At 44.7% G+C, this 14,830-nt stretch overlaps 1 protein-coding gene across 2 annotated transcripts in view; it reads right to left on the bottom strand.

The window, feature by feature from the left end:
- The window catches only part of LOC125300857 (inactive N-acetylated-alpha-linked acidic dipeptidase-like protein 2), a 213,473-nt gene that overhangs the window by 21,648 nt on the left and 176,995 nt on the right, over positions 1–14,830 (bottom strand). Inside the window, exons 11-12 of one of the 2 annotated variants that reach the window (XM_048253009.1) lie at positions 14,372–14,464; positions 11,537–11,599 (exon numbers count right to left, since the gene is read on the bottom strand). In XM_048253009.1, the coding sequence (XP_048108966.1) occupies positions 11,537–11,599; positions 14,372–14,464 (156 nt within the window). The remainder of the gene's footprint in view (positions 1–11,536; positions 11,600–14,371; positions 14,465–14,830) is intronic. The other variant, XM_048253010.1, reaches the window with a different exon arrangement.

Here is a 14,830-nt window from a genome sequence, read left to right on the forward strand (position 1 = left end):
TTACATGAGGCAATGTGTCTTTATAAAAAACCCATAGCGGAACCCTATGCATTAAACACTAGGATCTTTATAGGTGTTGGTATCGGCAATAGGATTAGACTTGAAAGAAGAATGTACGGCACAGTGAGTAAAGCTCCAAATAATATTGAAAAATGTCCACCTTAGGGTGTCACCAAGGGCAGATTTTCTTAAACATTATACTGTATACTGTACACACATACAATTTCTACCTGACAAATTAATGGACCAATACACCAAAAAATGCTTGTTATTACCAAAGTCCTTTTAGGCAAGTCCCTCCACTCAGCGGCCATATTGTAACGCTTTTTGGGCACTTATCGGGCATCTATTTCAGGGCAGTATGTGTAATGTATGTGCGCAAGGCTTCATGAATTACGACACACCAACCTCGCTACAGCTGCGAGATCACAACACATGATTGGCACGATGTATTCACAATATACCACATGATTGGCACGGTGTATTCACAATATACCACATGATTGGCACGGTCAACTTTTGGCGGCGGAAGGGGCGGAAATATGTGTAGATGACTGCGCCAAAAAAAGCGTTAATACATCTGGCCCACTGTATATATATATATACCACATATATGATTTGATATACAGTAGTTTCAGGGATTTTCCGTGGTGGGCTAAGTTAATTAATCAGTGATGAGTTTCTGGAGACATCAGCTGCCCTGCAGCTGGAAAACATCATAGAATTCCGGTCTGGAGAAATACTTTCAACCATAGAAAACTGAATGAGACAGAACCCACTACTACAATTTATGTCCACGCGCACCCCTAACAATTTCATTTTAAGTGCTATTTGCCTAATTATAGATGCATATCAGACTCTCCTAATTGGCTTTAGTGGGACTTCTGAAAAGAAAAAGAAAAAACACTGCAGGGTCCATTACTAAGTGACTAATACAAGAGAAGAAAAGTAAAAACAAAACAAAAAAAGAACATGGCTTCACACAGGAGGAAATGGAAAAGACATGTGATTCCATGAAAGACCCTGATTTCCCATACACACAAATTATTCATATGTCAAAAAAAGCCTTCAAGTGATAAACAAACAGAAGAGCTTATGCATCTAAGGCAGGCTCTTCTCGCAAATAAAACCTGAGTTGTTTAGAAATCACATTCTCTTTGAAAATGCAGGAAACTAGGGTCAGCTCAGGTGTTCTTAATATAGCGTATTGTGGTAAACAGCAATGAGCTGGTGAGCAGGGCTCGCCTGTCATAGGTAATATGCTCAGTATTCTGACAACAGTAGAACACCTCAAGCTGTATCAGGGTGAGGTGTTTCATAGCTCTAGCTTCTGCTAATGATAGCATTTCATGCAGCACCATTATAGTTTGTAGAATGATGGATGGATCGATAAATAGATTGATTAGACTGACAGACTGATAACATTTGGTCTGTGAAAGACTGTTGATTTCCTCAGCGGGCAACGATTAAATCTTGAATATTAAATCTTACTACATTAAATATATAGGTCAGGCTCAGGTCCTGACTTACATTATAGCAGCTACACTGAGAATAAAGACTTTCAAATGAACAAAACTTATTTTATATATTTTGCAGATTAATCTGTGATCTTGAAGCTCAGATCGTATGGTAGTAACAACATAATTATGTGTTAGGTCAGCATGACGAAAATGTACTTAATTCTATGGAGTGTGGATATAAATAGCAGCATAAATAATAAGAAACACACATAAATAATAAAAAAAACACACAATGTGCAAGATGCATTTCCAGGTAATGCTGCAAAATACTGGACCACCTAAGAGCAAAATTATTTTAGCATCAGAAATACCTGAAACTAATTTGTGGAATGCTGTCTCCATCACCTGGACTGGGACTGGGTCAACCTGTGATAAGTCAGCCTGCCTTGACAGTACATGCCACTGCTTTGTTATAAGTGAGCAGCTGTATAAGTGTCCTCAATGAATTGAAATATTATCTTGAATCTAAAATGTGACACTTTCATTTAGCAGTATATAAAATCATCAAATTCCCCCATTATTCTTTTAAGATGACAGAGGATAGCGAAATGAATATGAGCAGTCAAAAGACAAAAGACAGCTCCAAAAAAAAAAGAGATGGGGGAGGGGGGCAGTGGTTGGGGGGTGTTCTCAAAAGTGCTGGGTGAGTTCCCACATGTCATCCTGTCTCAATTTTTAAGTTTTCAATTTTTCAGGCCGCCAAGGAGACAAGCCTCAAAAGTGCAACGAGAATTTTTAATCACAGGCGAGTGATGGATGAGCTGTGCGTCCTCGCTGCGCTGGGGACGGTGCAGGGAGACGGCTTGACCGGCGTGGATCTCCGGACAAATTACACTCAACCCCATTACAATGCACATCAACCGGCGTCCGTGTCAGCTTTCATACACCCAGACGCCAGTTGTGTTGCTCAGGTGATACGAGAAACCCATCTCAGAGATGTGCCGTTGGACCTGAGGAGTTAAATCCCTGTGTGTCAGGGAAAATTACTTCCTGACACCTCGTCATGTTGTATATTAAGGCACAATAAACTTCCATGGCACTATTCCAAGGAAAAGGTGGCGAGAAGAGCGGGAGAGGTTAGTGGGTGCCTGCTCGTGGGGAGAGAGATCAGCAGTCAGGAGTCGTGCTGGTTTAAAGAGATAATGAGGCTGCAGGAAATCTGACAGTTTGTGCCTCGTGAAGGGGACAAACGAGCCAACAGGAGAGAGCTGGGAGAAGACACTGTGTTTTATTTGGGTCGGCTGTTCGTCCAGTCTCCAGCTTGGCACTATGGCCACTTTTTCGAGCGAGGGGGTAAGCAGATGCAAGCTTCTGAAACTTGTGTAAGCAGCACATATAAAAGACTCAGGGGAAAACAACTCATTTAAATTAATGAGATGTCATGTAATACATCTGCATTTAAAAAAAAAGCATTTTCAGCGCACAATTATTCAAAACATGTTAAGACTCAAACATGAAAAAACTATAAACCTTTCAAACCTTTTGTTTATAAAGTTCAAAGCTAAATAAAAACGGAAACAACTTGCCACAAATTATTGTTCACAAATGCTACAGTATGTATTAACAGGAGCAGTCTGGGCAACATAGCTGAGCATTTTACAGATTCATTCCAGGTCACTAATTTCTTTAACTTCTAGTTATGAGGAAAAGCAGAGCACAGTCAAGTGTGAAATTCACAAGTGAAGCTTTTGGGATTCTCTTTGCAGTCTAATGAACATCTTGGAGAGTTACACTCCACAGACCCATCAAAGAAACCAATAAAATGACAATTAGCAAAGGAAGTCTGACAGAACAACTCTGACACATATTAATCATCAGTTTATATTAAAGGGGAAAAAAGAGACAAAGAGAGATGGTGTGGAGAAGTCCATCCTTCACTGAACAAGTCAGTTGGGCCCCAACTGGACTCGGTATGCATGGGAGATAGGTAAGGATTAAAGAGACAGACAGAGGGGTGCCAAGACAAATGAGGTGAGGTCACATGTGTGGATATGAAGAAAAGGGTCATATTCCCTAGATCCTGAAAATCCGACTAGGTATTCGGTATTAACTCACCTGGAGGAGGGGAATGGGAATTATGTGAGGATGCTGTTCATTGACTTTAGTTCAGCATTCAACATGATAGTACCTCTCACCTTGGTCACAAAGATGAAGGCCTTAGGACTGAACACCACCCTGTGTCACTGGATATTTGACTTCCTCACCAACCGTTCACAAGTGGTTAGAGTGGGGGGTCTGACATCTGACTCATTAACCATCAGCACTGGTGCTCCCCAAGGCTGTGTTTTGAGTCCACTGCTGTACAACATCTATACACATAACTACAAAGCCAACAGTAGTCATACCTCCATCATCAAGTTTGCAGATGACACAGTGATCTTGGGCCTGATTAGTAACAACAATGAACAGCTCTACTTGGATCAGGTTGATGAGGTGGCACAGTGGTGTCAATCTAACAGCTTGACACTGAATATCAATAAAACCAAGGAAATGGTAGTGGATTACAGAAGGCAGCAGCAGAACTACAGTTACACCCCACTAATGATCAGCGGGCAACCTGTAGAGAGAGTCACAAGTTTTAAATACCTTGGTGTCCACATTACTGAAGACCTAACATGGACTGTTAACACTAAATATGTTCTGAAGAAGTCCAGACAACGACTCTACTTCCTTCGTCAGCCAAGGAAATTCAAAGTTTCTACATCCATCATGAAGGCCTTCTACACTTCAGCGGTTGAGAGTGTTCTAACTGGTAGCATCATCACCTGGTATGGGAACTCCACAGTTAGAGATTGTAGTACTCTGCAGAGAGTAGTGCTCAGCTGAACGTGCTATAAGAACTCAACTCCCTGCTCTACAAGATATCTATTCCAGAAGAGTACTCCTAAGAGCCCAAAAGATTCTGAAGGACTCTTCTCATCCTAACAATGGATTATTCCTACCGCTGAAATCAAGAAGACGCCTATGTAGTCACAAAGCCAGAACTGAGAGACTCAGGAGAAGTTTTTATCCCCAGGCCATCCGACTCTGAACTCGCACTATACTGACTTTGCACACATTCACTCCTCAGCACTCTCAAACATTTCCCAACTCTGAACTCACACTATACTGACTTGGCACTCATTCACTCCTCAGCACTCATGACCCCACACACACACACACACACCTACAAGACTTTTAGCACTTTTACATCCCTCACCCTATGCTACAGACCTTTTATTTATTTTCTTATTTCATCACACAAAACACACACACACACATATCTGACTTTCTCCAACTTTTGCACATCTCCATAGAACTTTTTATTTATTATTTTTGATTTCTCCTCCATCTACCCATGTCCTTGATTGCCTAGCCTTTCTATGCCCCCCCCCCCCCACCCCACCCCCCATCCCCAACACACACACAAAAAAAACACACACACTTACATCATCACTGTCATCACCTCACATACATACAGCACACTGCTTGCTACAGTAAGCCTCCTCTACTTGCTGTACACTGCCCCCCCCCCCCCTACATACACAGCACATTGTCTTCAGGATCTTCTTCAACACACATCCTCTACATACTTACAGCACACAACAAACATTCTCATCCATGGCTAAATGATACCCTCCGATCGCAGCGCACCAAACTCAGAGCCGCTGGAGAGGAAATGGCACAAATCCAAACTAGCTGACGACCTCAAAAAATTACCAGACACTCCTGACCTCCTTCTCAGCCAGCATCACTGCTGCTAAGACTGCTTTCTACCATGACAAAATCAACAGCTACAGACACTTTCGAAAACTTTTCTCAACCTTCAAATCGCTACTCAACCCTCAGCTGCCTCCTCCTCCATCCAGCCTTACTGCAGATACCTCGCCTCATTTTTTACAAACAAAGTGGCGGCAATCAGCAGTCAATTCTCTACATGCCCACTCAACGCATCTGACTCAGATACCGCGACTCCTACAACCTCTAGGGACTACTGGAACATCTTTTTCAGCATTCACGCCTCTCCGAGAGTGAAGTGTCCAGACTCCTGACATGCAGCCGTCCTACCACATGCTCGCTGGACCCTATACCTACGAGCCTACTTCAGTCCATCAGCCCGACCATCGCCCAGCTATCACACATGTGATCAATGCCTCGCTAACCTCCGGCACATTTCCAACAGCATTCAAAATGGCCCGGTAACACCGTTACTTAAGAAAGCTTCTCTCAACCCTGCTCAAGTCGAGAACTACCGCCTGTCTCACTACTGCCTTTCCTATCCAAAGGCATTGAACGAGCAGTCTCCAAACAGGGCTCTGACTTCCTTTCACAGAACAACCTTCTGGATCCAAATCAGTCTGGGTTCAAAAGCCGCCACTTCTACCTAAACGGCTCTGCTGTCTGTAACAGAAGCCTTAAAGAAGCCAGGGGCGACCGCCGGGTCATCAGTACTCATTCTGCTTGACTTATCGGGTTGCCTTTGACACGTTAATCACCACCGCATCCTTCTCTCTATACTGGCTGACATGGGAATCTCCGGGTTCTGCTCTCTCCTGGTTTGAATCCTACCTCACAGGACGCCGCTTAACGTTATCATGGCTTGGTCAGCTATCCGCACCTCACCATCTAACCACAGGGGTCCCCAGGGCTCAGTGCTGGGCCCCTCCTCTTTTGCTATCTACACCACCTCCTTGGGACAGATCCTGCTCAGACGGCTTCTCATACCACTGCTATGCAGACGACACACAGCTCTATCTGTCCTTTCCACCTGACGCACCCCCTGGTTTCAGCACGGATCTCGGATTGCCTTTCAGACATAGCTACATGGATGAAGGCACACCACCTCCAGCTGAACCTCTCAAAGACTGAACTGCTGGTCATCCCAGCTAAACCTACCATACACCACGACATCAACATCAAATTTGACTCCCTGTCTGTTTCACCCCACCAGGACTGCAAGAAATCTAGGAGTTGTTCTTGACAACCAACTAAACTTCTCGGATCATGTTGCCTCAGTCGCCCGGGCATGCCGCTTTCATCCACTCTACAACATACGGAAAAATCAGGACTTACTTGACTCAAGATGCTACCCAACTTCTGGTTCAGGCAATAGTCATCTCACGACTCGACTACTGCAATGCCCTCCTGACAGGTCTCCCAGCCTGCGCAGTGAAACCACTTCAGATGATCCAGAACGCTAAGGCGCCTGGTCTACAACCAACCCAAAAGGGCACATGTTACCCGCTGCTCATCCAGCTACACTGGCTACCTATGGCGGCCCGCATCAAATTCAAGTCTCTAACGCTTGCCTACAAAGTAGTCTCCGGGTTCTGCTCCCACCTACTTGAATGCCCCTCATACAGACTTACACTACCTCCAGACCACCAGGCGCTCCTCTGATCTAATCGACGCCTAGCTCTACCACCCGATGCACGCCAAGCCAATCCAAACTTTTCTCATCTGTTGTTCCTCGTTGGGGAACACACTGCCAGTTCCTACAAGGGCAGGGACATCCTTTTCCACTTTCAAAAAAACTCCTGAAGACCCAGCTCTTTAGAGAACATCTACTCATAGCAACACTTACAACAAGTCTTACTGATCCTAGCACTCACCAGCCGTTTTAAACTGACAAGTAACTGTTAAAAAAACAGCACTCACCCGGCGACTTATTCTTACTGTACTCTAATGTTTTTTTTAAACTGTCCTAAAATTGTGAGAATTGTTCTAAAAACTTACTGTTTACCATGTTGTTAGTCACTTTGGTTAAAAAGCGTCAGCCAAATGTAATGTAATGTAATGTAATGTAACACTGCCCCCACCTACCCACACACACACTACACACACAAACACACACAGTCACTGCTAAACTCCCCTCCCGCCCACACACACATCTTCATCACTCACATACATCATACATACAATCATACATACAATCTGCTTGCAATAGTAAGTCCCTTCACCATACTTGCAGTACACTGCCCCCCCCCCCTCTCCCCTACATACACAGCACATTATTTCATCAGGAAGCTTCTCCAACACACATCCCCAACATACTTACAACACACTGCCCCCCCCCCCCCCCCCTACATACACAGCACATTGTCTCATGAGGAAGCTTCTCCAACACACATATTGCACACGGCCTCTACCCACATACACAGCACACTATCCCATCTCCCCTGTCATCCCCCCAACACACACACCAAGACCCCTGGCAGTTGGGTTAGCCCCCTTGAGCCGTGGATCTGCCCAAGGTTTCTTCCTTGGTAAGGGAGTTTTTCCTGCCCCCTGTTGCTCTTGGGTGCCCCCCCCCCCAATCCTCCCCCCACTTTTCTTATGCAGCCCTTGCCACTTAATCTACTAAACCCCTCTTCTACTGCACTTTTTAACCCCCCCCCTTTGCACAAATAGGCTGACACCAGACATAATTTCACTGCATTTCTTACTTCCAGTAACTATATGCATGTGACAATAAACTTCCTTGTATCCTTGTATCCTTGTATTACACTACCATCTACAGAGACACTATCATGCCTACCACTGCCATCACCCCCTCCACTTTTATTAATTTCTCCTTCTTTAATTGTAGCCTCTACCCTCAATACAATCATTTCAAAAGAAGACCAGACATGCACAGCTTCTGCACAGATGATCAAACATTTCTGGACACGATGTTCAGCCTTTGCCATTAAATAATCAAATATCTGATTGGCTGCCGCTGTCGCTGCCTCTACTTGTACTGCATAAAGAGTTGGTACATGTCGTGCACCTCTGATTGGACAAGCTTGATGTTCTATCACTTCTGTTGAATACACTTCCATTGCTCACTGTCACCCCCCATCCCCCACACACAAACACACACACTCAGTCATCTCTCAGTGGTGAAGAAACACATCTGTGTGCAGATGCTAACCCGTGATGAGCAGGGAAAACGTCACAGACGCACCATCCCACTGCCTAAAGGTGGCAAATCAATGCCATCGTGTCCTCTTTGATTGCATCACCCCTGTCCTAGCTTGGACGTGAGCTGCAACAAAGTGGGTCCTCTGGGTCTTCACAGAGCAGAGCTCGCCCAACAGCGCACCACCACCCCCACTTCTTTTCCCCTGGAAAATTCCAGTCAGAGGTGTAGCAGGAGGGAAAGAGTTGAGCTGTAGCTGTTCTACTGTGTGCTGAACAATGCAGTGCGGTTCTGAACATTACACGAACAGCTAATTCCAATTTTCATGTCATTATTCCATCCTTCTGTTTCAAACATAGCTGGACCTTGAGTGAGTCTGTTCAATTAACTTGATTTCAAAGGCCTTCATGTGGCATGTCCCTCCATCTCCGCCACAATGGCATATGAACTGCTTCAATATTTTATTGAGAAATTACATCACTTTCTCAGTTAATGAAAGTTAACCAAATGGATGTTTTTTGCCGCATATTGACTTTGACCAAGCAAGGCACTCATGTGAATCTCATTCATTGTGCAAATGAAACACCTATTTTCATCTGTTCTACAGTTTTTCTGTAATTAACTTTGTGGTGAACAATGGATTTACCAGAGGCACACAATGAGGACCTCTTGATGTCTCAAGGAATGCATAAAGCCTTCAGGATTTAGCTATATATACTTAATACATCTAGAGTGTGTGATTGAGGTTAGTAAAGCTCAAGCCACTCTTCAGTCAAGTTCATATTCATGGTCATATTCACTACACTTTCATTCATATTCAGGCAAGTACCATCTGCAGACTGGAACTCTGTGTCTTTCAGGGTCACTCTTCAGATTTGTCAAAGCTGTTGAAATGGCAATATCACACAGACCAAACAGCAAGAGACAAGAACAAATGTCTTCACTGCATTCTAGGATTACATTGTCTACCACCAAAAAAGTGTAATGTGCCCTATGGGACACTTTCCAAAGTTTGCCAAGTGCTACCCAGCACAGCACAGGATCTCAGTGATTCAGTGATGTCCTGTCAGTTTCAGCTGTCCCAAAACTTGCTTCGTCAATATCTGCTTCTGACCCGTCATCCTGTATGCCCAGGCCTACTCTGGGATTTCAACACCCCTACCTATCAGTCCTGTCCCCAAAACTGCCCTGCCTCACAACTAAACTTTTTTTTTTTCCATCAATACCCTTCTAGCATAATGATGGCTGTTCTTGCCTGTGGTGTGCATTCAGTTGTCCCCACCAGGTGGGCAGAAAGAGTGGGGTGGGTGAAGCCTGGGATGTGTGGCAGGTTCGTTTCAAAACCTCCTTCTCAGAGGCGACTCCATCTCCATGTGATCCAACTCCCCCTGAATCCTCCACCTCCTCCTCCTGCTGCTGCTCTTCATTCTTTCCTCCTCCTCTCCACACCATGACACTCTTCTCCTCCCTCTCCCATTCCCCTGTCCCTCACAACCCCAACCCCCAACCCACCCCTTCCCATCACCCCCACTCCGATTATCCATCCCACCCCAGCCCAAATCCATCTCTCTCGTTTGGCTTCCTCTCTCTCTGCTTCCTCAGTGGGTTAATGGGTTCTTAACACATGGCCACTCGGTCCATCATTGTATCAGGGCTGTTCCATCTCAGATGCTCCCCCATTATTTCCCCCTCCCTCACAGGATGTACAACACTGGGACTGATGAGTCTGTTCCCTCTCCTCTGCTCCTGTTATCAGTGTGCTGCACACAATGCATTTCGGGTTCAACTTCATCTTCAACCAGGTACATATGTATGTGCTAAACACAGGCAGAGCACAGAACGTGAGAGGGAGTTGGATCCAGAATGTGAGATAATGTTGGGAGCTGTCCTCATGGGACATTTGGATGGCAGTGACGGTCCTCTGGGATGCTGCATGGTCCAGCACTCTTCCCTGCCTCACAGTCACCCTCTATCGCCATCAATCTAATCCGATTTGATAGTAAGGATTCATGGCATCTAGTCTCTTTCACTCTGCGTTCACATGCAGTGATCTATTTTCTGATAGTCTCAACTGTCACTAAGGCTTTCATTTGAGAAATAAGATCTCAGCAGTGATGGATTTCTACAGAACTTGCCAATATCTTTGGCATACTGGGACATCCAAAGAACAGATTAAAACAATAAGAGAGCAGCAGGAAATTTAAATAACTGAAAATAGATCACTCTGAAATTGTCTGATATTACTGCGGCATAATATTTGAAATAATAATAAATCCTATCAGATGCTGAGCTGATCGAATCCATCATACCCAAAAAAAGCAATCACATGACTGTGCGGTGTAGTGGAACTCAGCTCAGCTCAGACAAACTACATATGGTTTACAAACATAACTATACAAATAAGGACTAAAACAAATAACAAGGTGATAAGGGAATGCTATTGTTTTCCTGCAACATCCAGGATGTTAATTGGTGAACAAGCACATAAAAAAACTGGGAACTTTCACAAAAGTTCTAGAATGTTCCCCTGAGCCTGTGCGGAACCATAGCATTGGTCATGTGTACCACTCCCTTGGTATGTGTGTGTATTTCTATAATGTATGCTGCAAGGGGACTTGGTGGGTGCAGGTGATTGAGTGTGTGTGAGTTTGGAGGCCCCATATGATCGATGCCAGCCCGCCATGCCAACTCAAGGGAAGCCAACTGGCCTCATACTTTAAAAATTAGCAACACAGAGAGCCCGTCTGTCACCTTTTCCCCCTGCTGAAGCCAAAACCCAGGTGAAAAATGAGCACAGGGACCTGGAGTGAGGTGAAAAATCCCCCGGCCCTCTCGGCAAACACAAAGAAAGAGCAGAGCATTGCTGCCGTCCCCGAGGGACTCGTGGCGAATAGGAGAGCCTGAGCCTTTCATGACGGACCGCGCTGGTCCCAGGCTTCCTAGGGAATTTCATTGTTCCTGGGGAACGCTGGCGCATCACAGGGTACACACAGCCGATTTCTTGGCAGCTGAATCAATTAATCCCCCATCAGCCTCTATTGGGCCCGTTCCCCAGGGTCAGCTCCATACCTGTACACCGAGTTGCACATTTCCACTATTCCACATTCCTGACCTTCAGTGCTAATGTCACCCTTACAATTATAAGTGTTTTCCATGGGCGAGGCCTCATCTGGAGAGGTGTCACAGCCTGGGGTGGTGGCTGGAGGAGACAACAGCAAACACACTGTTTGGGATTATGCATGTAAATACACTTTTACACAAAGTACAGTTAGGAACTTGTGGCGTCACCTGCATGCACACGCTTAGTTGTAATACGGCTCGTGACTCCTGGGTGATGTTTTAAATTGTTTTCACCAACTTTATTTCCTCAGTACTTCACCGTACACACACACAGATTTAATTATGTCTTCATGTCATGTGGTTTAAGTCGTCTGGCTTTTAACAGTAGGAACATTTTACAGAAAGAATAAGAATAAAATTCCTGCCTGTGCATCCTAACCTGTAACAGCATTGTACTATGGCTGTGAGCACGCTTTACATGTTCCCATCAGCCTGAGGTAAGAAATTATTCAGTGGTTCGGTGTTTCTTTCATTGAATTTTCTGCAAAAAATCTAAGCAGCTAGAGAGATTTTTTTATTAGGTGAAGCGTGGAGCCATTCTTCACAGCACACAATGTGGATGTATGGTTTCAAACAATTGCAGTGAGTTCTCTACTCGGTTTTCTCTTGTTCTCCACCTCCAGATGTTTCTCAGTGTGAGGAGTCCCAGGAGATCAGGATGGATCCCTTGATAAGACACTACCGCTTGGCAGAATTATTTCCATATGAGCATGTATATACGGATACTGTATGTGTGCATGAACACAAGGAGAGGGAGAGGTGAGGAAGAGCCGAAGAGTTTTGCAATGGTTTTCTGTGTACGTCTGCCTAGTTGACCCCCTCTCATTCTTTCCCTCTCTCTCTCACTTGAGTTTGTCTGTCTGTCTGTCTGGTGATCTGTCAGTGTTTATAGTTGTTATTCTGTGCCTTTGTGAGTTGGGCAGTGTTTGAATGTATGTGTGTATTTGTCTATGTGTATGTGTGTGTGAGAGAGAGAGTGAGAGAGGCAAAGACAGAGAATGATAGAGAGAAAGGAGAGAGAGAAAGGGAGAGAGAGACAGATGGCATCCAGGAAAAAAAAAGATTTGAGACTTTTTTTCTCTCTTTGTTATTCAGTAAAGTTTTTCTCCCCTCTGCCCATTGTGTTGAGAAATGTGATATTTTGACACTTCCAATTCTCTTCTGTGAATTCTAAATCAACCCTGTGGCTGTTTCTCCTCAAACTTTGGCACACTCTGACCGATTCCCAGCACAGTTAACTGAGCTTGCGAGGCTCCGTTTGAATATGTAAATGGCTAAAGAAAGAAAACCATGGCAACATCGTACTCATTTTCTTTATCTTTTTTTTAAAAGGATATGCCATTGTTCTGTGTTTCTTTGTCGCACTGCCAGGCCGCTTCCACTCAGCTCAAATAATTTGTGGCACTGAACATTATCTCCTTGGCAGAGATGAGAAGCTGTAACGACATTCATATTTCTTTCTGCCACGTACTTACAGAGGCCTTCATCAGCTGCGGCAAGAAGAAGGGAAAAAATATTTATGAGCACTTATGTTTTTACTCTTTTTCTATTTTATTACCATCTTTGTGTGTGTGTGTGTGTGTGTGTGCATGATGGGGGACAGGGGTATTATCGGGGGCATGGGGGGTCCTTCCTTGTTCCTGCCCCAAAACATGCAACCTGCCCTTCCCAAAGAGACAAAGAGCAGGTAGGCTGAAAAATGAGCTGTCAGTTTGGAGTCCTCCACCGAGCAATCAGTGTCTGCCGGAGACGGGAGGAGTGACTGCTGGCTTTTAATGAAGTGGCACGCGGTGGCTGCGGACAGTGCCTCCCCCTGCTGCAGAGTGCAGACACGCAGCCGGGGAGGGCGGAGGGGCCGGAGACGCAGACCGGGCGGGGTGGGGTGGGGGTGTTGGGTGGGAGAGCGACGAGCCGCATAAGCATTCCGCCAGCACCTCAGCAAGAGTCCTGACAGCCTAAGGACTGAGCCGGGAGTTGGAGAGAGGAAGAGAGGCGGAGGGAGAGAGCGAGAGAGAGGAAACGAGGGGCAGAGACAGAGAGACAGAGCTGTCTGTTTGGGGTGGATGCACGCGTCTGCTTGAGAGAGCAGAAGACAGTGATTGTGTGTGTTTGTTTTTGTGTGTGTGTGTGTGTGTGTGTGTGTGTGTGTGTGTAAAGAGAGAGAGGAGAAGAAGAGGCAGATGTGTGATGGAAAACTTTGAGTCCAAGACAACAACTAGCAGCTAACGGCTAGACTTCTTTTCTGTAATTATGTGGGCTTGATTCACTTTGATTGCTGGACTAGTACCAAGTCAGATGTTCAGGTGGTCATAACTCACATCAAACTCCTTCAATGTACCTTTATAGTCTCAGGTATTTTTAATGGTTGCCAACTTTATTTATAAGAATGTCAAAGGAATAAGTGATTGTAGACAAATAGAAAGCCCCTCATAAATTGCTTGTAACAGTGAACTGAAAGCTAAACCAAACATCGTCTTGACACATCTAATCCAAACATGCACATTTCCAGTGATGAATGAGACATGCTCAGCTTCACACAATTTCACAGCCAGCTATCCTAATCTACGATCTCCTTTGTGTCAGTATGACGTAAGACGCACACACAATGTATATCAATGTATGCAGCAGAAGGACTATGACAGGCCTCAAAGCTCAGAGCAAATAGCACCACGTTGACCACATTCTCCACAATCTCCTGTCACTGATGTGCCACTAATTAAGCCTCTCTTTTTGATTGGCCACATACATTTGTTCACTACAATATTTACACAGCAACCGTTTTCTATCTGCTAAAGCAAGGCAGCTGGGTTTCAAACATGCACCATACAAACATACAGCAGGCTTACTGTACCTTAGCCACAGCCTCGTGGAGTCTGAAGGAGGGATCTGAGGCCTTGTCAGTGGATGGGTCTGAGGGGAAGAAGGCCTCAGAGAGGAAACTTGTCTACAAGTGGAAAGAAAAAAAGAGAAAATAATGCAGTTAGACTCTACTGTGAGTATTATGCTCCCCTTAAAGCAACACGATTGGACCTGAGAGGACTTGTATTGGAGTTAATGTATCTGTAACTCAACTGTACTTAGTGTCAAAGGCATGTTAAAAGATTAAAATGCAAATATAATCTCCATATTATTTTTTCTTTTATCTCAGTTTTACATCTGAAACAGAAAGACAATTGTCATTTGTGCTACAATTGGCACCATTTAAGAGGCTTCCCATCCAACAATTTATGAATAAGGTACATTTCCACAGGCTGTTTGCATCTGACTAATTACGATGATAATTATGATATCACTAAAACCGTCTGAGGCC

Source organism: Alosa alosa, chromosome 9, assembly GCF_017589495.1.
Source record: "Alosa alosa isolate M-15738 ecotype Scorff River chromosome 9, AALO_Geno_1.1, whole genome shotgun sequence".
Taxonomy (NCBI): domain Eukaryota; kingdom Metazoa; phylum Chordata; class Actinopteri; order Clupeiformes; family Clupeidae; genus Alosa; species Alosa alosa.